General features: G+C 52.0%; 1 protein-coding gene across 2 annotated transcripts; it reads right to left on the bottom strand.

Annotated features, from left to right (window-relative positions):
- Positions 1 to 433: 433 nt before the first annotated feature.
- Positions 434 to 21,167, bottom strand: GPRC5B (G protein-coupled receptor class C group 5 member B). 2 transcript variants are annotated; one of them, XM_032460940.1, is made up of 4 exons: positions 21,005 to 21,167; positions 11,083 to 12,096; positions 3,306 to 3,418; positions 434 to 2,011 (listed from the first exon to the last, which is right to left on the bottom strand). In XM_032460940.1, exons 2-4 carry the CDS (start codon positions 12,086 to 12,088, stop codon positions 1,967 to 1,969), a joined length of 1,164 nt encoding a protein of 387 aa, XP_032316831.1. In that variant the 5' UTR covers positions 12,089 to 12,096; positions 21,005 to 21,167; the 3' UTR covers positions 434 to 1,966. The 2 variants fall into 2 exon arrangements, with proteins under 2 accessions (XP_032316831.1, XP_032316830.1); XM_032460939.1 differs by lacking the exon at positions 21,005 to 21,167 and having other exon boundaries at positions 11,083 to 12,127.
- Positions 21,168 to 27,445: the final 6,278 nt, after the last annotated feature.

Here is a 27,445-nt window from a genome sequence, read left to right as displayed (position 1 = left end):
TCCTGGCACGAGAATGTGTAACGCGGCCGTTTCTCACCGGGCTGGACCGAGGTGTTTGGAGATTTCTGTCATTTTCAGAAGTCTGGGTCTGCATGCATCCGCCCCCACCCCCACCCCACCCCACCCCACCCCACCCCAGGTCCTGGCTTCTCTCCCCCATCCCGCCCCTCGCTCCTCCCCCCTCTGTGCAGTCCCCTCAGGGGCGCTGCTGGCACAGAGGACTGGAATCTGACCCTCTAGAAAGAAGCAAGCACATGCTCTGGGCGGCGGGCGCTTCCCGAAGCTCGGGTAGGGGCGGCCTTCTGGTGACACACGGAAATGCCTGACTTGACGGAGGACCACGCAGGGATGGCCAGATTGGCCTCATTCCCCAGGTGCCCTGCAAGGACTGGAGGGCGGGGGAGGGCGAGGACGGGACACAGCAGACTAGGGCCTCGAGAAAAATCAGAAGGTTTATTAAAACATACTCAGCTGAAACATGTTGGCTTACGAAGAGGTCAGTTCCCCCCAAACACTAACCTTTTTCATTTCCTTTAAAGGTTAAAGGCTTATGGGTTGTTTTATAGAAAAAAGCGATACAGTGATTAGAGTATATTCAAAATGCCCACCCTCGTGTATACATTCCATGCCGTCAGGTTAAAACTCTTTGCTTTGAATCATGACTAGCGATTATGCTGGCCAAACAGTGCAGACAACATGGGGCTTTGAATGGCCGAGATGTTCGAAATGCCAAATAAAGGAATGACTTGCTTAGGACAGATGGAAACCATGACAGAAACAATGAGCTTTGAAGAGAACCATTTTCATGGACCTTGTAGGAAACCAAGACAAAACTGTCCCACGTACCCTCCAAAAGCAGCAGGAAACCCTCGCATGCTCGGCTCACCCTGGACCTTTCACTACATCTGCATAGAAGACCCAAGAATTCACTGCATGCCAGGCAGCAGGTGTCACCTCTCCAGCCGGGGCACCCCTGGGATGCCCCGCCACGTGACAGCATCGTGGAAAGTTGGCTGTGGCCTCTGCCTCCTGGCCACACCAGGGCGCCTTGAGCTGGTGGCCTCTTTGAGCTTTTTTGAAACGAAGGTGGGAACAGAACTGGGGAAGGGCTTGGAGGAACACTGATGAGGGCTGGAAGAGGCAGAGGTGAGCGGGGGAGATACGGCTGCCCCAGCCAGCAACGGCGAGGGCTGCACCAGGGAGGGAGGCGGGCTTGCTTCCTGCCACTGGCGCTGGAGCAGGGGGCCCAAGAAGGAACAGCGGCCAGGCACCACTCTCTAAGTGCGATGGTCCCTTTAACTCCCAGACAGCCTTTTCTTTGGCACACGCCGGGCTCCCTCCACCACTCCTGCCTGTAAAGCTCTCTCCTCAATTCAGCTGGTCCTCAGTTTGGAACCACACCCACAATCTCCTCAACTGCACCTGATCCCTCTGAAATGTGAAAACCAACAGGCAGGCTGGTGGAAAAGCCCCCATTCGTCCTCTTCAGGGAAACGGTTACCCCACAAGAGGCCACCCCAAGAGGGGTCCAGCACTTGCCGGGGAGGGACGATGGTGTAGGGGCGTTCCATGTCCAACCCACACCAGCCTGACCCACTGGCTGTGAACTTGGTTCTTTTCTGCCCCCAGAGGATGAAACAGTCTTCCCAGCCACATTTTCGAGTGAGCCTAATCCTATTTGCAATTAGCTTTGCTTTAGTTTGCAGGGTTTGAGGTTGGTTTGGTATTATGTGTGTGTGTGTGTGTGTGTGCACGTGTGTGGCAGGGGAGGGAGGGCAGTCGGTGTTAGCATTTCAGTTCAGCAGTGTTCACATTTACACGGAACCCTCTTGTCTAGGATTTCCAAATCTCCCGGCTGCGAGGCGGCCTCTTTCAGCTACTGTTACTGATTTCTCCCTCAAGAAAGACACGGCCAGGGAATAAAATCGGTAAGAGAGATTCTTATTCTCTGGAACTTAAAAGTCTTTCACCAGAGGTGTCTTCCAGTGTAACTTGGCGGAGCAGTTGGGATCTGGAAACAGGAATAACACACTAAGAACTCTGGGCTTTGCAAAGTCAATGTCAGAAACCAACTCATTAACAACGTACCAAAGATAAGTTACCTTGCCTTTTCCTGACGGGCTGAATAATTCCCCAGTAAAGCAGGAAACACTGTGTGTTACGATGCTCCGTTCTTGGGAAGGCCCTGTCCTGTTTTGTGTAATCATGCATCCTGAACAAATGTTTCCTCACCCAGAACCCCACCTCGCTTTCTAAGTCCAGGATGTTTTTATGCACACTGGCCTCGACAGGACCAGATAGGGCTTATGAGTGACCAAAGGGCTGTCTTCTAACTGTATGTATTATAACACAGGCCAAATGCTTGCAACTCAGGATTTTCTTGGCCTCCAAAATAAACAGGCCAATAGATGGCTGGGGGTCTTCACAAATACAATCTGTGTCTACTTGCTTTTGAGCCCCTTCCAAACCAGTGCAAACCAACGCTTTGCATACCATCCAAAGGCCAGGAAAACCCAAGTTCCCTCTAGAGATCAAAGACCATCCCTGACATTAAGAAAAAAAAAAGCTCAGGTTGAGTTATGGAATTGGCACATGATAGAAAGAATGGAAATCCAATTTACACAGTGTAAACTGGCTCACGTGTTGTTTCTGAAAGAAGCATGGAGCTATGTTTGGAAATTCAATGTGGGAATGACAGTGCATCTTTGGACTGCTGGAGAAACAGAATGATGTAATTCCACGGAGGCAAAATGCAAATGATGACAATTCTGCTGAAGGTCTGTTTGGCATCATACAGTTAACCTGTTTGGTGTTTGCCAGAGAAAAATGATAATCACTTCAATTTCTTAAGAAATCTTTTAAGGAGGGGAACCTGGGACCCAGCTGGAGTACAGATGGGGGTGGGGGGGAGCAGGGGCGGGGACTCAGCTAGGTTGGATGTCAGCAAAATCTGTCAGGGTTTCATAACTCTGGGCTTTTCCTAAGAGTCACCTCCCAGGCAGAGGGAGGATGGGGGCACCTTCTGTATAATGAAAACCAGAGAATTCACTGGGTGAGAGCCTCTAGAAACAGGGACTCTTTCAAACGAATCTACAGATGGTCCACTAAGTATAGGTGGAGGTTCCATGTATGGAGAAAGGGGGCAGAGAAGGAAAAAGAGAAACGGAAGCATTGCATGCATGAACGGGTGCCCCCTTGAGCCGCTGTCCTTGCAGCCTCCACAGAGCAGGGTGTCCCGTCGAAGCTGCCCCCCAACACGGACCACTCCGCGGCTTCCTGCCAAAGCATCACCTCCTGATACTTACAGTCCCCCCGTTGAGCACGACGGCCATCTCAGTTGGCTGATAAACGTTGCTTCTGAATGGAGCGCTGGGTCTGTTTCCCAAGCTGCCATTACGAAATCCTGCCGTTCGAAGAGCTGAGGGAGGGAGGGAGGGAGGGAGGGAAAGGCCACACGACACCACCGGAAAAAAAAAAAAAAAAAAAAAAGACACAATTTTGTTTTCTTCCCCTGCATCAACACCATGCTCCAGGCCCCCACCCCTCCCCTTTGTCACAAGCCAGATTCAAAACAAAAGTCACAAAGGCGCTTTGTTCTCTGGCTCTTGGAGCCTGATCCATCTCCGTGGGGTTGGGGAGCCTGCAGAATCCAGGGCACAGGCGGCTCTTGGGCAGGGGGCCCTGGGGGGAGCCTCTTGCCCCCCCCCACCCCAGCCCTTGCAGGGAAGCGCCTGCCTCCCTCAGAGGATCTCCTGTGACCAAAGACCTTCTCACTACTGAATGCCCTTCACGTCAAGTTCAGCATCACACCGTCCAACACGGTTTCTGGATACACACTGAGGTGGGCAACCCTGAGAACCTGGACGTCGAGTAGCGGGAGAGGTGGGATGTGTTCATGGGCAAGTGATGGCGTAGAGGGCAGAGGGGCTCCAGGCCCACGGCTGGGGTGATTTCTAGACGAGGGGAGAAAAGGGAGATCTGAAGCAAAGACAGCAAAATATGTCGGCACTTCTTACCTCTGAAAGGTGGGGAATTGTGTCTCTTATTTGCAGTGTAGTTTTAGATATGTCACCTTCCTTTTTGTTGAGTGACGAAAGTCAAATGACACAAAAAGACCTGGAAGAGTCTTAAATGCATAATGCTAAATGAAAGAAGTCAGTCTAAAAACTGCATACTGTATGATTCCAACTACGCTATTCTAGAAAGGGCAAAACTATAGTCAGTGAAAAGACTAGTGATTGCCAGGGTTTTGGAGGTGGCAGATAGGGGAGCACAGGGCATTTTTAGGATCACGGAACTATTCTAGATGATACCGTAATGGGGGAGACATGACATCATACGTTTGTTCCAACCCATAGAACTGTACAAAGACTGGCCTCTGAAATGTAAATTATGGACTTTAGTTAATATATAATATATCAATATTGATTCATCCACTGAGACAAATGTAACACTAACGCAAGTTGTTAATAACAGAGGAAACTGGGGGGAGGGGCAGGTGGGAACTCCCTGTATTTCCTGTTCAAAATTACAGAGAAAGAAGAAGCATTATGAAAAAAAAAAATCAAAACAAAAGTCTGTCTCTAGTCGGGCAGGAAGGGAAGGGGCAGAAGAGGGGGGTGGATGGAGAGGAAGAAGAGGAGGAAAAAAACCTCACAAAATCCATCTCAATTATGAGGTGTCATCTTCATTATCTTTGTTCTCACTGAAGGCACTAATCTTGCTTTGCTAAGGAAAGCCTTACTTAAAAGTCCTCCCTGAAGGAAGTCATTTTTTTTTTTCTGGCTAAAAAAGTAGCAAGAGGGTTTGGGATTTTTATAAATTACTAGGGGAAGGGGCCAAAATCACCTTGATAATATAGTTAACCTTCATAGCATGCCAACCAGGAACCAGCACTGTGAAAAGTGCTTTATATATATGATCTCATTTAATTTTCATAGCATAATCAGTACTTTTATTATTTCCACTTTATATGGGGCAGGGAGAGATTTGGTTACTTGCTCAAGGTCACACAGCTGGTAAGAACCAGCGCTCGGGCGCAGGCAGAGAATCTGTGTTCTTCACCATCACACTCTACTGGCTCCAAATAATATGTTTTTAACCACCACAGTTACTTAGGGCAACTTGAATTTGACATCAGGGGCAGCTCAGCCCACACCTGAACCAAGGAAACTAAGGCAGGGTTGGGAATGCATATTCCAGGACAGACTTAGGAAAACCTCTTTGCTTTCGCATCTCTAGCACCTCCAACCTTCACCAGCTCCTGTGCACATGCTGAGCAGGAGATGCCCTTCCTAGGAAGTAGAGAAGGAGGGGCACCTGGGGACAGAGAGTCCATGGACTCTCACTAGTCTCAATTCCTAGCCAAGACCTCCTTGAAGAGAAGGAAAACCAAACAGCGCGGCTTTACTCATAACACAGAGACCGGGCCAGCTGTGGTGGGGAAATCTGCCCCTAACACATTCCCCTCGGAGAAACAGAGGCTCGACTCTACTGGCCGGCAGTGGGATGCCTTGGCCCGAGGATCCCTCTGAGTAATGGTTATTTGTGGTTCTCCTCTGGTAAACATCCCTCCCACATTCTAGGTCCCTGAGCGTTGGCTACAACTGCCTCCTCCCCTGGCCTTGAGGTGGGCAGGTGATGTAGGCCTTGCCAATTAGGTCCAATCAGAGCAAACTCTGCGATTTTTCTTCAAGCATCCTGAGAAATGTTCTTCTTTTCTACTGGGACTCTGTGCAAGCCTAGAGCTGTGGGCTGCCATGATTCTAACAGAGCCAAGAGATGGAGAGAAACCAAATCTTGTCATCAGCCGAGCCTCCTGGATCTATCCATTCCTGAAGCCTGATCCCCAGTACATTAATTCGTTGCTTTGTTTTGCTTTGCTTAAGCTGCTTCAAATCTGATTTTTTATTCCTTGCAGCTTCAAGAATCCCAACTAACACCCCACTATGACCTGGGTCAGCTCTGAAAGGCAAGCAGGGCTCACCCATAAGGAGCTCTCAAAAGGAATCTAAGATTACAGGCTAAATGCCAACCTCCTTCTGACTGGACTTTGCAAGTTAGGTGAGATTGGCCCTGCTCGCAAAGCTGTCTCTGGGCCTTCCACTGGGAAGCTAAGGTGCAGAGTTTAAATAACCCTTGGTCTAACCTATAATGGAAAAGAATCTGAAAAAGAATATACATATACATATATATGTATTTATATATAAATGTATAACTGAATCACCTTATTGTACACCTCAAACATTGCAAATCAACTATACCTCAATGAAAAAAATAAAATAAAAAATACAACAAACTAGTGAACATAATAAAAAAAGGAGACTCACAGATACAGAGAACAAACTATGGCTTGAGGGAAAGGAGGAGGGGGTGGGGATTAAGAGACACAAACAAAATAATGTACAAAATAAGCTACGAGTATATACTGTACAACATGGGGCTTATAGCCAAAATTTTATATTAACTACAAATGGAGTATAACCTTTAAAAATTGTCAATCACTATATTGTACATCTGTAACATAATATTCTACATCAACTATACATCAATGAAAAAATGAAAATTAAAAAAAAAAATAGCCTTTGGCCTAATGAGCTCAGAGAGCCCAATCCACTAACAGGAGAAAGAACACTTTGCTCTCTTGCCCCTTTGAAAGGCGAGCATTTAACATGCCTTGTTAACAGTTTCCAAAATGTGATCTGAAGTGCTACATCCTTCAGTGTATTTTAATCTTTTATCACATACCTCATGCCTTGTTGTTACTTAATTAAGAAATGGTAGGCTGGTGAAGTATATATCGGGGGCTCATAAGGGAAGGGAGTAAGAAAGCAGTGGCTGCAGTCTGGGGAATGCCCTTCCCATCCCTTGATGTCAGGGATAAGGCTCTCAAGAGAAGAGAGCCCGAAAGGCTGGCTGGTTAAAATGCAAGAGAAACAGGGCCAGCTGTAGCTCCCGGGCAGGGCAAGGCCCTGGTGGGGCCTGGCTCCCTAAATACAAACTGGCTGAGGTCAGCACCAAAGATGACAACCTTCGCTCACCATGGCGAGGGAGGGTGCCAAGGCGTTCCCCAGCCAGCAAAGTAGGGTTTCTAGAACAAAGGCAGTCCTAGCCAGGACGACAATTTAGCTTCTCTCTGTGAGCCTTCCAAGGGAATTGGCTTTGCCTGGGGCCCACGTGAATTTTGGTGGACACACATTTGGGATGATGCAAAACAGGGCTGCTAAAAAAAGTCTGACGACATCCAAGGTTGGTGAAGAAGTGAGGAAATGGGTCTCATACAATTATTTGGGGGAGACGGTAAATTACCCTACTTTTCTGTGGGGGGACATCTGGCAGTATATATCAAGATTTTTTTAAAAAAATTGAAGTACAGTTGATTGACAACGTTGTGTTAGTTTCAGGGGTACAGCAAAGTGATTTAGTTACATATATATAGTTTTACAAATTCTCTCCCCTAATAGGTTATTACAAGATATTGAATATAGTTCGGGATATATCAAGATTGAAAAGTGCAGACACTTGGCTGCATGTCTAGAAATTTTTTTTTTTTTTTTGCAAGGAGTTAATTGATCTTGGGCACAAAGATGAATGGAGAACATTCATTGCAGCATCACTTCTATGGAAAGCCAGAAACAAGAGGCATCAGCTAAGATCAGAAAAATAAATGATGGTGCCCATGGAAATCTCTGCCCCGTGGGAAGGATACCGTAGCTCTTCAGTGGCTGACCTGGCACGGCCGCCCCCTCAACACACTATTGATTTAAGCAAGCACATTGCAGCACACCACTTCGACCAATGGTTTCAACCTGGTTACATCTTAGAAGCACTCAGGCACTTAAAATACCTAAGCCCGAACAGACTTACTCAATCAGAATGAGGAGGCAGGCACTGGCAATTTTTTTTTAAAGCTGTCCAAAAGATTCTAACGTGCAGACAGGTTAAGAACTGCTCTATGACTGTTGTGTGTGTGTGTGAGTGAGAGAGAGAGAGAGAGTGAGAGAGAGAGAGAGAGTGAGAGAGAGACTGTGTGTGCTCGAGAGATGTCTGGCAAGATGGGAACAAACAGTTGGCAGTAGCTGCCTTTGGGCAAATAGGAATTTGAGCAATTTTTATGATTTTCATTTGCTGAATTTCTTCATGATTATTGTCCATCTTCTGTCATCAGAAAGGAATAATAAAGCTATTTTTCCTTTGGAAAAGAAAGAGGGGATGAGTAACAACTTCCTTGGCTTTGGAACATAGAGTTGAAACAGATGGCGTGTGGGGCACTTCTGAGCCCTCCCATCACCCCCGGGCCAGCCCTGGAACTGCTGGTCCTGATGTGGGTCCCAAATTCCTTTGATCTCTGGATCCTACATGGATTTGAAGCTCTGGCTGCATTTTCACAAGGAAAGGTGCATGTAACCGGATTCAGAAAAGCAACCTCCCTCTCCCTAGCCTGCTGTGTGCTTACAGTGTGAGCCTGAACAAGTTGCCTGACACTCCTGGACTCAGTTTCCTGCTCTGTAAAATGGGACGGGTAACCCGTGTCTTCTCAATGCACAGAGTTGTCCTGACACGTGCATGAGATGAGGGACACTAAAGCGCTTTGAGAAAAGACTAATCCTGTGGCAGAAGGGTCAGCGTGTGGGCTCTGACGCCAGCCCGCCTGGCTTCACACCCTGCCTCTGCCTATTGGGCAAGTTGCTTAGCCTCTCCGTGCCTCAGTTTCCTGTCTGCAAAATGGACCTCACTGGGATTCAATGAGATCAGCCACTGAAATGCTCAGAATGGTACCTGGTCCACGGCACCTAGTAAAGGTTAGCCATCCTTCTTTTGAAGCCCCTAATACGTGGGTAGTTCCTGCATCCCCCCTTCATTGCAAGTAAACTAGCTCATCAGGTTCAACAGCTCCAGTTCTTTACCTCCTGGGGATCACAAATGGCTTTGAGAATCTAACAAAGCAACAGACTAATTCCCCAATGAATGTACAAAAATTTACATCCATTTCAGGAGTTCCTGATACCTCTGAGGTCCAACGGGGAGTCTATGGGTCTTAGGTAAAGAGGCCCCTGTTCCCAGAAGAGCCAAAGAAGAGGTGGCCCCTCCCAGCTCCACAGGAGTTGGCCAGGAGCCGGCCTCTGCACATCAAACGCCCTGAAGGGCCGTCTGGGCTCCCAGTGATGACCTCCATCCAACCTCCATCTTCTCCTGGCAACCCAGGGAGCCAGCCCCACCAGAGCTGCCGCTCACCCCTGCCAAATCTCTTGACAAACACAGGCTTGCTGGCCTGGGGCTTTCCAGTAAGAAGGAAGCTGCTCTGATAAAGGCCATGCCAGGATTTCCGACTCTGTCCACAGTTGGGGTGGGGTGGGGTCCTGTCACTCCTCCTGTGGGTCTGGCTGGGAGCAGGGGTGCAGAGGACGTTGGGCATGTCCTGGTCGGGAGGAGGGCTGGGGGTGGCCGTGGAGGACCTGATGGCTTGCTGTGTTTCCCTTGCCTGCACGGAGTGGGTGGGCTGTGCTCTGGGCTCGGCCCTCAACCCAACAAGGCTGACTTCGTAATAAAAGCAGCCAGTGAGCACTGCCCAGGTGCCTGGATGCACATCACAGGAAAGGGGACCATGACCATCTGGAAAGGGCCACCTCTTAGCTGTATGTCACTGGCAGGACTGAACCTACTACAGCCTCCATTTATTCATCTGTAAGCCGGGATTGTTTCCGCCTCATCAGGTGGAGGTGCGGACTAAGGGGCAATGCAGGTTAAGGACTTAGAACGGTGCCTGGCGTGCAGCTAATGCTCAATAAATGATGACCGCACTAGGCAGCTGTTACTGCCACTGCCACTGCTACTACTTACTGTTTGTTATTGTTACTATTATTGTAGCTCCTGCTAAATCTTTAGGTAACAGAGAAAAGGCAATTTTAATGAATTAATCTCAAGTGCCAAGAGCCCAGCCAACTTGCTTTAAGCAACAATTGTAAGAGATGCTTCTCAAGGCATCCGTGGCAGGGGCTCCGGGCACCTGTGTGGCTTCCTCTGGGAATCCGCTGCGGTGGTGGTGGACAGCCCTGGGTACCCGGACATCCTCCACCTGAAGCGCATGCCAAATCTCTGCTTCTTGGCCGTAGAAGCTAACGGAACTTGTTCGGCCTGTTTTGGGGAGCACGGGGGGATGTTCATGACAGTGGGAGCCAGGAATTGGTGGAGAGATGCCACAGCCTCCTGTCCTTCGAGGATCAAGGCTGAGGCTCGTTCTACGTGTAACTCTGGCAGGATTGAGCCCCAGCTGACCGTGGTGGTACCTGGCACTTCCAAGCTCTTGTTTCTGTTTCTGCCCTCCCAGTCTCATTCCCTCTGCCCTCTCTCTGGCAGGGACCACCTCCCAGGCAGATCACCTGCACTGAGCCTCAGGCTCTGCTTTCAGGGGAACCCACAAAAGACACACACCCAACGTGCCAGGTGCAGTGGGAGCCCCTCAGGAAGTTACTGCTCACAGCAGCTCTACGAGGTACAAAGCCTTACATCCAGAAATGGCAGAGGCAGGATCTGAACCCAGACGTCTGGCTCAAATTCATACACTCCTGGTGACAGAGGTAGGGAACAGGACGCGAGCTTTGCCTGTCACCACCCCCTGCATCCGTCTCGCATACCAGCTGCAAACTCGAACACTTCCAGGGAGCCAGGGAATTAACGTTGATATGTTATAGCAGCTGGGGCAGAGGGCCATAGGGAGTGGTGGGGAGTGTGGCAAAGAGAAAGCAGCCCCCCACTGCCACAACCCGGTGAGGGTAAGGGACAGAGCCTTCTAGACAGCTGCAGACAATTTCTGTGAGGTGGGAATGGCAGCCTGGTGTTGCCAGACCCAACTTTTCAAAAAAGGCCAGAGACCTGGATTTTTATATTAAATTAGTTGGCAATTGATAGGGAAAATGCTAATGAGAATGCACCTCTGGGCCAGTTTCAGCACAGCGGCCACTGTTTGGGCTCTGATCTGCCTGGACTGTCCCCAAGACTAGCCACTCCCACTGGAGAGAAAGAGAGTGTCCTTTTGGGAGGAAGGGCCCCAGAGCCTAAGCCAGCGGGCGGCGCCCACTCTACCTGCATTGTGTTCGTCCATCGAGAAGGCCTTGTTCTCCATGTAGGTCCGCGGCAGCTGCACGTCCTCCTCAAACGCCGTCTCCCGCATCCTCGGCTGCGACGTGTCGAAGTAGTTGGGTGTGTTTTCCTGCGGGGCCGGCAGAATGGTGCAGTGGATCTCAGGGATGGCATGGAAGATGACGAAGACCCAGCCGCTGGCCACCAGCGTGATGGCCAAGGTGGGGTCGCCCCAGGCGTCTCCCTGCCGCAGCTCGGCGTTGCCGAAGAGGTACATGGTCATCCAGGCCACCCAGATGAGCACGGAGAGGAAGGCGGTGACCAGGATGCAGGCCCCGTTCTGCTTCCACTTCTTAAACTTGCCACACAGCGTGAAGAGGGCCAGCCCCAGGGTGGCCACGAGCAGTACCATGTCGTAGATGAGGGCCATCACGAAGTCCATGGGCTCGTAGGCGCAGGCAGGCTTCGAGTCGCGCAGCACGGTCAGCACCAGCCACTCGATGGCGATGATGACCTGCACCAGCATCAGGCACAGGGCCACGCCCACCAGCTGCCAGCCCGACGGGCTCTTGCCGTGGCGCACCAGCCTCCGCACACGCCACGCCTGGCTCAGCAGGCAGGAGAAGCAGAGCGCGAACAGGACGCCCCAGAGGAACCGGCGGACCGAGCAGATAGTCTCGTCCTCCCGGATGATGAAGGCGAACGTCAGCCCGAAGAGGCCCAGGGTCCCCAGGAGGAAGAGGAAGTGGAGGCCCACGGGGTCCTTCTTCTCCTTGTCCTTGATGAATGGCAGCCGCACCAGGAGGATGAGCATCAGGAGCAGCGTGATCAGGGCGCCTGCCCCGGCCACCGCCTCCACCACGATGCCCCAGATGGTGTCCAGGTCGCACAGGGACACGTACTGAGGGAGGAGGTCTAGCCCGCAGCCCCGGGATGTGCTGGCGTTCTCAGAGGCCCCGGAGGCGATCACGAAGAGCAGGAGGAAGGCGAGCACTTGACGGGTTCTCATCTTTCTCTCTGACACCATGAACATTCCAGACAAGTAGAGGAGGAAAGACCAATGCATTGTAAGACGCTCACTCTCCTGACTTTAAGAAGACCCACCTCACTTCAGACCTGCTTGCCCCTTTCTCCAGGCAGCACAGCCCGTCTCGGGGTAGGGGGTGGGGAGTGGGGTTTCGGGTCCTGTCTGCACAGTGAACAACCATGAATCACCACCGCTAGTGGCTGGAGGAGCGGGTGGGAGGGACACTCACTTTCTCTGAATATCTTTTCATATTCTTTGAATTTGAGGCCATGTCAGACCTCTTCAAAAATAAGGGAATAAAATGAAACTTTAAAGCAATAGTCAGGGGCCAAGGGCTGTGCTGGGCATGCGTTAACCCGTTTCAGTCCCTCAGCGGTAACAGCTGACATGCACTGATGACTCACTCTGGGCCCCACACTTGACATTTCCAGTCCTCACACCGGTGACAAAACAGTCTTGAGGAGGTTGGGACACTTGCCCAAGGTCACAGCACTCAGCTCCTAGAAGCTATCGGAAGCCTCCCAGCATTTTAAATGTAGTATGAACCGTCTTCCTGGGATGCACCCTTTCCCCATCCCTTCACACACCCCACCCTCCTCCTCCAAAGATCTCCCAAGAATCCCTCGTCTGACGCCACTCCAGCCCGCCTCTCCAGGGGGGCGCCTGCAGGATGCTCCTCGCCTCTTCCCAGCCCCCGTGCAAGGCGGGGTCCACACAGCAGCCAGGAGACCGGCTTATTAACCCGAGTGAGTTTCCTCTTGCCCCTCCTGCTCCTTCTGCTAACCAGAGTCCCCCCTCCCCTCACCCCCTGCTTTTATGGAAAACCACTCCTCCCCACCCCCAGTGGTCTCAGATCTAATGTCATCCACTCAGACCTTGGCCAAGGTCACACCCCCGTCCTCTCTACCAGGCCTCTCGTCTGTTTCCTCCCGCTAATCCTATCTCATCTTTTCGCCGGTTTACTTTGTTTCTCTGTCCCTTCCTGTCTCTCTCCAACACTAGCTGCAGGAGGACAGGGACACTGTCCACCTTGTTCATCAGCATAAACCAGGGCTTCTCAGCCTCAGAATTACTGACGTTTGGGGCCTGTCCTGTGCATTACAGGATATTCACCAGCATCCCTGGCCTCGACCCACTAGGGGACCGAAACACACCCCCTCCCCCAATTGTGACAGCTTTAGACACTGGTGATGTCCCCTGGGGGAAAATCACGGGGATGAGCACCCCCTGGTCCAGCACTAGCACAAAGCAGACGCTTCCTGAAGAGTGAATGAGACTTCTCCCCAGGACTCGCTCCTCTACCCACGGCCACCAGCTCCTTGCTGTTGAAGGGAGCCTGGCCTTCGGGGAGCCTCAGCCTGAGCGGCTCCTCTGCTCCCGTGTGTTTCCAAGCATCTCAAGCCAGAAGCACTGCCTTAGCTCCACCCACAGTGAGGCTGTAACCAGCCACCTCGCAGGCAGCTCAGCACATCCCTGGGGCTTTCTTAAGTAAATGCGGTATCGACCACCTCTCTTTCTCTGCTCCTTTGTGGGATACTGTGAGCAGCTCCGACTCTGCCTTGGCTGAGAGGCCATCGACTGGGATAAATTATTGATGCCGCCGAATGAGAAGGAGCCTGGTGTTATTGGGACCGTCTCCTTTGCCTGTGGATGAGAGAAGGCAGGCTGGGAACAGAAGGCATCTGGCAAGAGATGCCCCTTAAACAAACAACTCAGATGCTGGCAGTGGGGACCACAGCCCAGCCCCTATTCCCTGGCACGTCAGTCAAGGGAGTGCCACCTCAGCTATTTACGTCCTTGTCTACACACCTCCTGGAAGTCATCTGAGTCCTGGAAATCGACTCCCTTAAAAGAAAACTCACTGAAATACTTGTTGATGGAATTCACGTCGGATACCCACTGCTTATCCCAGCCTACCACCTTTGGAAGAACACTGTCCTTGCCAGAGCTGCTTTTCACAAGAGCACACTGGGAATCAAAATTTAAGAACGAGATATGTTGGAACAAAACGCCACCAGCACCCCTCAACACACTGCAGTGGATTCCCCCACACATCTCATCCAAGGCAAATGCTATTAAGAGACTTCTCAGCCAGTGAAAACAGAACACACCCCCATGCAGCCTCTCTGGGTCGCGCAGCAGCCAGTCGCACCCCCAGGGCGGTTGGGGGGACGATGGGTAGGAACGTGCGGCTGGAGTCTTGACCGCCGACCAACTCTCCCCAGCTCTCCTCACATACCCCGTAGGCCAGTGGTTCTCAACCCGCGGGAATTTTGACCCCAGGGGACATTTGGCCATGTCTAGGGACATTTCTGGTTGTCACAACTGGTGAGGGGGATGTAAATGGCAACCAGTAGGTAGAGTCGAGGGAAGCTGCTAAACACCCCACAAGGCACAAGATGGCCCTCAACACAAAGAATTACATAGCCCCACATGTCAACAGTGCTGAGGCTGAGAGAGCCTGCTTTATACACTTGAGGGCAGAGTTGATGAGGAGGAAGCCAGGAAACCAGCCTGGTCCTCGCAGCCTCAGGCCTGCACCCCGGGTCCTTTCCTTGCAAGAACCTGGCCCTCCTTAGCTGCCTCCACTCACTCTCTAGTGGAGAATCTCCTCTCTCCAGGTCTGGCTACAAATGGGGACTTGGTTCCACCAGCTCCTCCCCCTTCCCGATTGGCCTTCCAACCACAACAGGAAACCAATGTGGATGATGAAGATACCAAGATGGCGACCAAGCTTCTAGAATTGTGCACTGCTTTTCTGGCTGTGGTCCCGGCCTCTAGACTCCACTCCTTTCTGATATGGGAAATGGATTCACTCTTGCCTTCTGCTTTCTTTCTTGATGGTGGAACCCTGTCCTTCCGGGACAGCTGCTGTTTTTGTTGTCCTGCACCTGTTTCTCCCATTTCTGAAAAGAGCTCCTGATTCTCCTTTGGAGACCGCCCCCTTCAAGTCCTAAATGAGAGCACCTGACCAAGGCCTGGCCAATCGGAGCAGTCATCCCACCCTTTGGCTGCACTGATTGGTTCATGGACCAGCACATGGCCCCAACCAGACCCAGGAGAATCAGTCTTAGGATATCTGCTAGAATGAACCGGAACGAATTCTTCTCTTGCTATTGGGGATGATAAGCTAAAAGGATACCTGGAGTTGGAGATGACGTATTTACCAACACAGGGAAAGAACCGGTCTGAGAGTAGAGCTGACCCAGAGTAAACAGCCAAGTGATGGACCAGAGTCCTAATGCACTGAATGACGATTCAGTTATGCCTGAAGCCAGATACCCTGGCCTTTGCAGTTCCAGCAGCCAATTAACTTCCCTTTTCTGGATTAAGCCAGTTTGAGCTGGGCTTATGTTACTTGCCAACAAAGAAGTTCTATTATACCTCCAGGCATGATGTGACTCCCTTCTTCCAGGAAGTCCTGCCTACCCAGTATCTAGACAGCCAGGGACTTTGGTAGGGTCCAGTTGTCCCAAGGGGGTCATTATCATCCCTAAGGATGCCCACAGGGTAGTACAATATCCAGGATGATGGAGAGGAGGGCTACACGCTGCCTCAAGAATGAAGCTGAGTCCAGCTCTTCAGGGATTTCTGGGGGGCTCAGAATTGCCTGCAGAGTTTTCTATTACTGCCATAGTGACACGACAATGACTGTCAACTCTTATAGTGCTTACTACGCTCCGGGCCCTCCTCCATGCACTTCACGTATATTCACGCCTTGTAATCTGGGCAATGACACTATGAGGCAACTGCCGTTACTATCTCCATTTTACAGGAAATAAAACAGAGAGGTCAGTTGTCTTGTCCAAGGTCACACAGCTAGAAAGCGATGAAGCCAGCAGACAAACAATTGTACTATTGTTCCTGGGCTCTCACTACAGACCAGGGCTCTGGAAACGTCATCTGGTGAGCCCTTTGCTATTTAAACTAGATTCACCAGTCTATTTAAATTAGATTCTCTCTGCCCCTTTATGCTCTATGTTAATATTTTTAATCTCTGTCTTCCTAGTACCTGCCACAGTTTTCAATGACTTTATTTTATTGCTCTCTTGGTCTGCCCATTGCCCCAGCCCAGGCTCTCTGTCTTGTTGGGCGCCCACCCATTCCCTGGTGCCTGGCACATGGGCAGGGCTCCTGGCCCTATTGCTGAATGAATGAATTGGTAAATATGGTCACATCACCCGGCAGGGAGATGCTCTCATTGGCATTTTTTAGAGGAGGGGACTGAGGGTCTGAGAGGCTTAAGTCAAAGTTTGATCCTCGGACCGGCAACAGCAGCAGCATCGCCCGGGACCGTGTTGGAAACACAGACTCTCAGGCGTGGGCTTCACCACCTGTGTTCCTACAAGCCCCACAACAAAGCTCCAGGTGTGTGCAGATGCAGGGCGCACAGGGGTTTGAGAAGCTCGGGCGTCTGCAGCAGGGGATCCAGGGCGCCACCCCTGCCCTCCGCCACCCCTGCCTGAGATCCAGCAGGCGGCGCCCACTCCACGACACCCACCGTCAGGTAAGCCCCCATCCTGCCGCATCAGCCACCTGGGGCCTACCCCTGCCAAGAATGGAGCAGCTCTCCAGGAACCGCAAACTGCACAATACCAGATTAGAGGTTTGGAGTCGGCCCCAAGGCAAGGCTGATTGGGACGAGATGAATATATGGCAACAAACCCGTGGGATGTAGGCGTGCAGCTCCTCACAAGGAGTAATGAATAAATGTGACGAGTGCGCAAGACTCGGCTCACATACTAATTACTTTGCTGCCGGCCAGGCTCCTAGGACTGTGACTCATTCAGATGCTCTTAAACACACTGCATCGCACAGGCACACACACACTCTCTCCCCACAGTGGGGCCAGAAGCAGCCGGCAGGTGGTGGAGCAGCATGCTCCATTTCTCCACAAGCCGGGGCCTGCAGAGGCTGGAAGGAATGCAGGCAAGATTCCTTGTGCAAGAAGGATAGCTCTGCTGGCCTAAAGACCACGCGCAGGGCTGACCCTCCCAGCCCCGATCCATGCCAAGCAGCATAAACATCCCATCTCAAGTTCTACCCCTGGCCCTTGCTAGCACCCTGTGACCCCAGGCAGCTGAATTTACCTTTCTTGCCTCAGTTTCTTCATCTGCAAAATGGGGGTGATAATATCTAGAATGTGGGGTTCTTTTGAGGATTAAAATAATTAATAATTAGGGGTTAGGACAATAATTAACACGGGCTAAGCACTTATATAAAGTTTCTGTTAAATAAATAAAAGATTGGCAAGTGCTCTGAACACTCCTGACTCTGATTTTCCAGGGGGGTGGTTGCCATGGAGATGGGCTGGAATGGGGGGCTCACCCAGGTGTTTGCCCACCATTGTTTCCAGCCTCCTCCATCACACACTAAGCAAAGAGGTCGCGAGGCGGTGTAAAGGGGAGTGGCTTTTGGGGGTGGTCTGCCCCGGAAACCCCAGAGCACTTCTGATGCCACAGCAGGTGCTCCGAATGGGAGCCTCTCTGTGAAGGTCATTTTCCAAGGGGAACCAGGGCTGGAGGACCCGAGGCCAGCCTCCTTGCCCTGAAACCGGGTGTCCCTACTGAGGGGTCAGAGCCAGGACATCCAGAAACCAGACACCAGCCATTCTCTGGGGAACTAGCATCCCCACCTTCCCACCCACCCATACGAAAGGAGACACAAGATGTACAAAACCGCCTTGGAACACACCATTCTGACCTGCTTCTCCCTGGCTGTCACCAGAAGAGGCATCTTAAACCCACCTTCTCTAAAGAAGAGGACAGGCACTGGAACATGGAAGGGAAGGAAAAACTAAGCAAGTCTGGAGGGTCTTTCCTAGCCCTGGGCATGTTTAAAAGCTCAGTACCCCATGAACACCTGGCACAGAGTTTACACTCCTTTCAGTCTCCTCAAGAGTGTAAGACTTCAGTTTGAGGAAAGCCAGACAGAACTGCGTGACTTTGGGCATTGCTTAACCTCTCTGACCTTCAGTCTCTTCTTCTGTAAAGTAAGGAGAATAACAGGGCCAGCTTCACAAGGAACACTGGGTCCCTGCTTATTAAAAAGACAACCGTGATTCCCATCGTCCTGTTGGGAAAATGAAGAGGTGATGCACGTTGGTCAGAGGCTTCCTAGAATCCGTGGGCCAAGCTGGGACTAGACCCCACTTCTCCCAACTCCTGACCTCAAGGCCACTGCACCCCTGGTTCGACTACCACATGTCTGGCAGAGGGCCAGGAGGAGGCTGCGGAGCCAATCTCCCCACGCACCCCATCATTACGCTCTGTCCCTGCCCACTCCCGTTATGGCCGCTGGTGCATTTCCTGCTCTGGAGGGATTAAACGGTTACAAGGTTTCCTGACAGTGAACTCTTTCCCAGACCTACAATCTCACCCTCTGATATCTTTTCCAAGTTACACCATCTCATACTCTTCAGTTCCCAACGCCGCCCAGACCACCAGCCTATTTGGGGGCCCTCGAATTTAATAACCCTCATAGGTTAGTAAACAGAGTTGCCAGAAGACGGGCTCCGTGATCCATGAATATGCATAGCAGCTCCAATCCTGTAAATAAAAGCAATCATTTAAATGCAAATTGCATCCTTGGCTGCCCGTTCCGGGGTGGATGGTTCCTCTTGGGGCTGTAATTCTGAGAAGAAAATGTGACTAACTCAGAAACCCCAGGAAGCTCTGCATAGAAGTGCTTATGGGGGTGTGAGCTCTGGGTGGGGGCCTGCTTAGGGTGGACAAAAACTGCTTAAAAGTGGGAATTGGATTTTAAAACCTAACAGAGTAGGCTCACAGGACTGACCAGGCTCAAAGTGGTCCCCATAGGCTGGCTGGAGCCTTTTGGAGGCTCCCGGCGCCTCGCCATCCCCGGGGGGGCAGAATGAAAGGGGAGCTGTTTTTGGTCTCCTTGTTGAGGTCAGGGGAGATTTTAAAAATCAGATCTTGTGCATTTCCACTCCAAACCCTCCAAGGGTTCTCTGGCTCAAGGAGAATAAAACCTAAACTCCTTTCCATGGCTCAAAAGATCATGGTCTGGCTGGTCCCTGCCATCCCCTCTCCCACCCCCACCCTCCACATCTGCCTACGAGCTCCAGCCACAATGGCCTTTGTTCAGTTCCTCTAAGCTCATTCCCACCTCCAAGCCTCTGCACTTGCAGTGCCCTCTGCCTGGTTGGTCTTCCCCCAAGATTTGCCAGTGGCGGGCCCCCCATCTTGCAGGGCTCCGCTAAAACGTCACTCCCCAGAGCAGTCTTCCCTTAAGTACACATACCCTTGTCACTTTATTTTACATCACCCTGTTTTATCTTCCTGGCAGCCGTCATCCCAATAGGAAGTTCTATCTACTTACTACTTATTTACTTATTTAGTGTTCACCCACCTCCCCAGTGCCCTGAGATCAGGGGCTTGTCCATTTCATACACTGCACTGCCCCAGACCCAATTCCGTAGCTGGCACATTTATTGAAATAACACATTAGCCAATAAAGATTTTGAGCTTCTCTTTCTAACAAGAACGCTTGTCTCGCTGCCTGTGTCCCAAATGGCGACTCCTCCCCCCTTCCATCTTTTCCCTTCCCGGCTCAGCTGACCCTTTTTCAGACTTAGAGCAGGGAACAGAGAGGAAACCGTTTATTCCACAGTCTAGATACAAAACTGGCCGAGTGGAGGGCTCCCAGTCAACAGATGCCGATTTGCATTCTATTTACATGCGATTTGCATGCAGTTTAGCTCAAAGTCTGAGTCCTCCAGAAAGCCCCCACCCTTCGGGAAACTTCTGAATCAAGGTTCCTCGGCTGAAGTTTGGAGGCTTTTGTGCCAAGGGACTTCTCTTGTCCCTGAGATAATCCTCAGTTCTTTCTGGGCTCTGCTCAGGTGCCCACCCCCCATCCTGGCGCAGTTGGCCAGCCAATGTGGCGCGTGGCCCGGGGCCCCAGGCGGGGACGCCGCTGCCCGCCACACTCCAGGGGCCTTTGTCCCTGCTCCAAGGAGCCTCCCCTTAGGGAACTGGGGACAAGTTAGGGGTGGGGGGCGGGTGTTGGCTAGGCCTGGGAGTGACATAGCAAGGGCTGGGGAATGAACTCGCAGACTGCTCTGAGGCTGTACTCAGAGCAAGGTAGGTACCCCCCTCCTTGGCTGGTTAACCAACTCCTCCCAGCCAAGGCGGGTGTGGGCGGTAAGGATCCCGGGATGTGTGGGGCTGGGAGTCCGTGTCCCCCAAAGGGGGTGGGGACGCAGCACAGGGCTAGTCCTCACCCGCAGCCTGGCCGGAACATAAATGCTACCCCCGCCATTATATGCAGCTGCCCCTCATTTGTTCCCCGGACCCCGGTCTCAGCTCTGCCTCTTTTCACCCGCAGTGTCCCCTCCATGTCCCGTAGCGCGCAGCCATAGCCGGCTGCGAGCTTGGCCCCCAGCCCCTGCGGCAGGTGCGGCAGCTCACCCCCAAAGTCGGGGCCTTGTGCCCCCGACTCCTTCTGCCCTGTCGGTGGTCAGGCCCCACGGACTTGCCACGCAGCCCGCAGACCTGCCAGCGGCTGCCCTCACACGAGTCACTCGGGCACGGCTGGACTCCCTTACACTCCCAGCTGCCCTTTACCTCTGGTCGCTCCCAGACCCTCCTCAGAGACTTGGATCTCCACCAGGTCCGGGTACACCCCCTTCCCCTATAAAGGTCCCCAATCTTCTCCGCCCCCCACCCCGCCCTCTGCGGCGCCTCTCTCGCTGCACTGTGGTTTCCCTCATTAGGATACCCCAGCTGCCCCAGCAGACTAACCTCTCGCGGGGGGGGCGGGGCGCTTAGAAAAGCACAAGCAGCAGACCCCCCAAGCCTCCCAAGTCCGCGGCGGGAAAAGTTTCTGGGGTCCCCCTGCAGCGCCCTCCACCCCACCAGCGCGGCTCGCACTCACCGACCCCCGCGGCCCCGCAGCGCCGACGCTCCCGCTGGCCCTCGGCCCGAGTCACATCTCTGCAGCGCCGCCGTGGCCCCAGCCCCGCGCGCGCCCGCCCGCCCGCCAGCCGGTCCGGCCTCTCTGCATCTCACTCGCCAGCCGCTGCCGCGCGAGGCGCCCCCTGGCCGGGCGCGCGCTGTGCAGCCGCCGCGGCCCCGCCCCTCCAGCCGGCCCCGCCCCCGGAGCTTCCGAGCCCCGCCCCCGGCCCGGCCCTAGCAGGGCTGTCTATTCCTTGCCGAACCCCAGGCCAGATACTCGCTACTCGCCGGGGGCCCTGAGAAGGGCACCCTCCAGTGTCCCCAGTTTGGGAACGCTATCCCCACATCCACAGTGCGCCCATAAGCAGTCCGGACGCGCCGGACACAATCTCAGTTTGCTCCACTTTCAGGAGCACACGGATGAGATATCCCCCGCCCAGGACGCTCTGCATCATGAGCCCCCAAATAGTAACTTCTCCACAACATACCAGCAGCAGGTCCAGGGCGCAGAGAGGATTCCATCCCGCGCGTTCCGAAGTCACCAATGCTCCAGTGTACTACCCGGCAGGCCCTTCCCTCCTGGGCACACTCCAAATCCCACCGCTCCCCACCCCCAATGTGTCCTTGTCACTTTACACACACTGAGCCCAACATCCGCATCCTTGGGCACCCCATCATACTCCCGTGTCGACGTCCACATTTTTGCACCCATCACATGGGTCCATATGCAGGATGCCACCACCGCTGCCGCACACATCATCTACGTACGTACACGTCCACGATCTGCCGGCGCATACACTCGGAGGTCCTGGGCTATCGGCCTGGCGCTCCGCAAATGCTCAGGGCACAAGCAGGACTCGGCGTCCACGGTGGCAGCCGCGAGATCCACTTGAAGGAAGGGGTTCGGGGCCACTTCCACCCCATCCTGGACCTACACACGGCAGGGTGACGACCCCTTGTTCCCCTCTTTCCAGCTTGCGGGAAGGAAGATGGGGCGGCAGGAAGGTGGGTTGCAGAGTAATACTGCTTCCTGTGGATAGTTGCAGGCCCTGATCTTTGGTGCCCACGGACCTTTCAGATACTCTCACCCCTTCCTGCATTCCCAGTTCCCTCCTGCCCAGCCAAGACAGGCCACATACCCTTCGGGCACACATCTCTCCAAATGCCTTCTCTTAATTCTAAGGAAAAATGGAAGGAAAGAACCACAAAAACAAACAAACAAAATTTCCAATTTCATTGGCCGACGTATCCTCAGTGCCTCGAACAGTGCCTGGCAGTAATCAGTAGGAGATCTTTAAGGGTTTGTGAGACAACCTCTCAGTGCTCCAGTCAGATTAGGGAATTGGAAGACGGATGAGCACTGCCTCCTGGTGGTACCTAGTGGAACTGACGCCGATATCCTTTTCTTTCCCTCTGTAAACGTGGGCAAATTCACCTTTCTAAGCCTCAATTTCCTCAAAAGCAAAATGGAGATAATTTTAGTAGTACATGCCTACTGGGGTTGTTGTGAAGATTAAAGACATAATACATGTAAAGGGCTTCACACAGAGTCCGGCCCGTGGAAATCTGTTAGTGTTAATTGATTAATATTACAGTTACGGTTATATTCCTTTTCTTGGCTTATTTTACAGAGGGACCCTGACTGTGATGATCAATTTAGCTTCGGGAAGCAAGGAGTGAAAATGAAGGAGGCTACTGAGTGGCAGGTGCCTTCCTCTCCCAAAATTCAAGGACCCAAGGACTCATCATCTTGATCGTGAGAACTTAGGCAGTGTTCACTGTGTGTCAGGCGCTGTTCTCAGGGCTTCAGAGTATTTCATTCCCCCAGCAGCTCTCTAGGCCAGATACTGTTATTCACTCCATGTTCCAGATGGAGACACTGAGGCCCAGCAGGGTTAAGTACCCACCCACAGTCACAGAGTTGACAGAGCTAGGATCCAATCCAGGCCGTTTCTCTCAACCAGTGGCTAAACTAGTGTCATTTGCTCTAGAGTCAGAAATCATCACAGGCAAGCCTCATGTCCCCGGAGGGCTCCCCAGGTCTCCAGCCCTGGGGGGAACAGCTCTAGGAGGTGCCGGGAGCTGCGTCAGGCTCTCAAATGCTCAGTCCGCTTCAAGCTAATGAAAAGCAGAGGCTTCTCCACCTCTATTCCTCACCTGAAAAATGGTGAAAGCACTGCCCATGGCTTTTCCACTGACAAATGTCAGGGAGTATAATTAGGTGTTTGTGTGGCTCTACTTATTACTGTCTCCCCAGCTAGACTGTCTCAGCGCTGTCTTAAGAGCTTTCTACGATGATGGAAGTCTTCTGTATCTGCGCCATCCAGGTAGGATAGCCACCAGCACATGTGGCTGTTGAGCAATTTAGATGTCACTAGGGTGACTGCAGAACTGAACTGTCAGTTTTATTTACTCTTAATTACCTTAAATTTCAGTAGCCTCATGTGACTAGAGGCTCCAAGCTTAATGAAAAGAGGAACCACGTCTGCTGTCCATCCTGGTATCCCGTGGCCCAGTACAGGACATGGAACATCAGATATTCCTTGACTAAGTGAATAATTAAATTCCAGCCTTGTTTTTCCCTTTGAAGTATGTCTAGTCTGTATCCAAACCCATCAGGAACCTCTTTTCTCAGCTAAATAGATCATCTTCCAGATGAACGTGCCGTTCAGGACTCCTGAGTCCCCAAAGCCCATTTCTAGTGGACCATCTTGCTTTAACTGTGGAGCTTCCTGAGGTAGGCACCCACATCTGGCTGTGATGAAACTGAGGCTTGAAAAGGCTGAATGACTTCTCTGAGACGGCAGAGCTGGTGAGCAACAGGAGGCAGGACGAGAACCAAGCTACGCAGGCTCTTCCCGCTTTACCACATTGCCTCGCGGGTGAAGTTTCCGGAAACGTCAGCTCAATCCCATGGAGAAGTGAATTTGAATGATGAGCATTCATGCACCTGATAGGATGATCATTTCAGTACCTGTTGAATTGCCTCCGGTAGGTGACTGCCTGAACATCGGACCCCGATGGTGTCACAGACACTTTCCCTGGGCGTCTGCTAAGTGCCAGGCTCTCTGCTTGGTCTCGTTGTGGATACGAGTGGATCCTGCTCTCAGGGAGCTCCAGGTGGGCAGAGGAGGCAGACTGTCCCACTAGAGTGTGTGTGTGGGGAACTGGTCCAAAGCGTGCGGGAGTGCCTCCTAATTAATGGATTCTTGGGAACCGGTGCTTGGCAAGGCTGGGAGTGGGGGTGCTCAGGTTCTGCAGACTCCAGAACCTGACTTTCCCTCTAGAGGGACACGTTAGGCCATTGGCATCTCTGGATGCTTCTTAGGAGTGAGCGGCCAGGAGTAAGCAAGTGTGGGGCACACCATTGCTACCACTCTGTGGTTCTGTGCTGGTGATGGATGTCAGTCACCACGCTCCTTCTTGCCTCAGTGTAACCTATGCCACCCACCGTGTGTTAGAAGAATCAGTCATTCTTGTGAAGTGGTCTTCAGTTATTTCCAGAGTCCCCCATCAGGGGGCCTCACAGGTGTCCACAAACCCAGGTGTCACCTGCCATCAGCATGTGGCAGCCACCTCCTCCTCCTTTCCTGCACTGGCTCTCATAGGTCCTTGTTTGTGGCCCACAAATGGCTTAGAGAGATGCTCTGTGTCTCCTGTGGTCATATATACACAGAAATTTTGGGGATCTTGTGATAATCCTATGAGAATTATCCCCATTTAATTTTATTAAACATTTTTTTTCCAGCTTTTTGGAAGTATAATTGGCCAAAAAAAATGTGTCTATTTAAGGCTTGCAGCCTGATGGTTTGGTCCATGTATACCTTATGAAAGATTACCACAATTAAGCAAATTAACACATTGGCCACCTAAACGTAGTTATCTTTTTTTTTTTTTTCCGGTGTAGTCAAAACACTTAAGATCTATTCTCTGAGCAAATGTCAAGTATACAATGCAGTATTGTTACCTGTATCCCTGCCCTCATTCTGCAGAGGCAGACTGTTGAGGCACAGAAAGCCAGTTTGAGCCTCCTGACAAGAAGCCTTGGACCAGGGCTTCAGGTGCAGAGCAGGCCCCTCCAGGGCTCCCTTCTGCTGGAAAACTTCGTCCAGCCCCTGCTGGGATGAGCATAGCCTCCCCCGCCTCCCACTGCTCCTCCTCTTCCTACTCCTCCTCCCGCTCCCTCTCCTGACATTGGTCGTGAGGACTTGGCCCAGCCATCTGTGAAAGATTGTGCCCGACAGGCTGAGACGAGGTGGGAGCTGTGAGGTGGGGGTGGGAGCCTGAGGTGGCTTGGGTTATGTAAGGGCTCCTGGGACAGGGGACAGTTATGTAATGGGGACGGCAGGCAGGGACGGAAGTGAGGCGGGGCACAGAAGACACCAGAAGCTAGGGGAGAAGAAAGACAAGGACAGAGCTGAGCAAGGGTGCTCATCAGCCAGGGTGGCAGCCGTGCAAAGGGCCTTCCCCTGGCCTGTCACCTCCCTGGCACCCCTGCCCTGGGAGACCCCACTTCTCCTCTCCTTGCCCCGTTGGGTACAGACGGTTCCAGAACATCCCCAATAACTTTTAACCAAACACCTTTACTGCCTAATTAACCAGAGCCAGTTTCTGTTGCTTGCAAACAAGAACCTTGAGTGATACAGAGCCCTTTTCTGCCCAAATGCCGGGCTGCATGGGGATCTGGAAACTTCTAGGCACATGGTAGGTGCTCAATATATGCATGTCTAGTGAATAAGTAAACAATGGCTATTTATGCTTTTTCTTGTAGTAGTTTTTACTGTCAGTGTTTTTTCTACCTGAAGATCACTTCGGTGGGCAAGTAGCTCAGTGGGCTACTCTGGCCCAATTCCTGAAATTAAAAAAAAGACTTTTTCTTTGCACGAAAGACAGGGTTAATCTCAATGTATGTATCTGACTTTGAATCTTGATGTGTTGCATTTGAAATTCAAAGGCTGATTTGGTTTATACCATTACATTATTAAAATGGAGAACTGAATTTTCAGTTTGCTGTGATATTCTCTGCTACCAACAGGAGAATGGTCCTACTATGACAGTCATTCAGTCAGGTGACAAATAATACCAAGGCACTGTGCTAGGGGCCAGGGATGCAATTGAGCACAAGATGTTCCTGCTGTTGGCCCAATATTTCCAGCTCGCTGCCTCTGGGACGTGTGATAGGATTGTACCATCGGTCTCTTTGTGGGTAGGTGGGTTCTGTGACCACTCCCAGCCAGTGAGTTGTGGCAGAAGTGATTGGTGTCACTTCCTGGAGGAAGAGTTCATGGTATTACAGCCAGTCCTATTCTGAGAGCATCATCTCTTCTGTTGGGACTCTGACCCGTACAACCATGAAGAGACAGTGATAGTAGATTTAGTACCTGCTCTGAGAGAGGTAGCGTGGGGACCAGGAGCTTAGAGGAAGGGCCCTTACTTCTGGCTTTGGAAGTCAGAGGACAGTTTGAAGGAGGCAGTGGCACCTAAGCTGGCCCCTGGAGGCTGACTCTCAGCTAACTGCCTGAAAAGGTCAGGGAGAGTGGGGCTCCTGGCATTGGGAACCCCATCAGCAAAGGCCTAGGTGGCATGTGAGGAGCTGAAAGTAGTCCAAGGTGGCGGGGCATGGGGACCAGGTGGCCGCCCTAGAGGAGGCTGGAAAGGTGGAGAGGGCTGATGCACTCTGGTAAGGGGTGTAGGTCTGTCCCGAGGGCAGTGGGGCCACAGAGGGAGTCAGCCCCTGTGCGTGGTCTGAGGCATGTTCTGCACTTTTCCCTCTGGCTGCTGGGAGGGAGTTGCCTCAGTCCATTCTGGCTACAGCAGTAAAATACCATCGTGTGGGCAGCCTACAAACAACAGACGTTTATTTCTCACGATTCTAGAGGCTGGCAGCCCAAGATCGGGGTGCCAGCACCATCAGGCTGGGTGAGAGCGCTCTCCCGGCTTGTGGTTGGCCGCTTTCTCGCCGTGTCCTCACACGGCAGAGAGAGAGTGCTCTGCTGCCTCCTCCTCTTCCTCTAAGGGCACTAACCCCACCCTGGGGGCCCCATCCTCATGACCTCATCTAAACCTAATCCCCTCCCACATCGAGTGCCATCATACCGGGGATTTGGGCTTCAGCATGTGGATTTGGGGAGGACACAAACATTCAGCCCTCGACAGAGATAGATTTGGAACAGCTGGAGAGAGAATGGGAAGCTGATATCTGGATTTCAGTAAATCTCACCTGGTGAATCAGTCCGTCTTGCGGCTGCACAGGGACGAGGAGGTCCTGGGAGGACCCCCCCAGCCCCCAACCCTTCACTTCCTTTCTCTTATTTTACTTTTAATACAGCTTATGGAAAAACAGCTTCTCTCATTTCAAAGCTAGCATATGCTTATTGCAGAAAATCCAGCAAACACTATAAATCCTAAATATCATGGTGCA

This window comes from Camelus ferus, chromosome 18 (genome assembly GCF_009834535.1).
Source record: "Camelus ferus isolate YT-003-E chromosome 18, BCGSAC_Cfer_1.0, whole genome shotgun sequence".
In the NCBI taxonomy this organism is placed as follows: domain Eukaryota; kingdom Metazoa; phylum Chordata; class Mammalia; order Artiodactyla; family Camelidae; genus Camelus; species Camelus ferus.
This window is presented reverse-complemented; position numbering and strand designations above follow the sequence as displayed.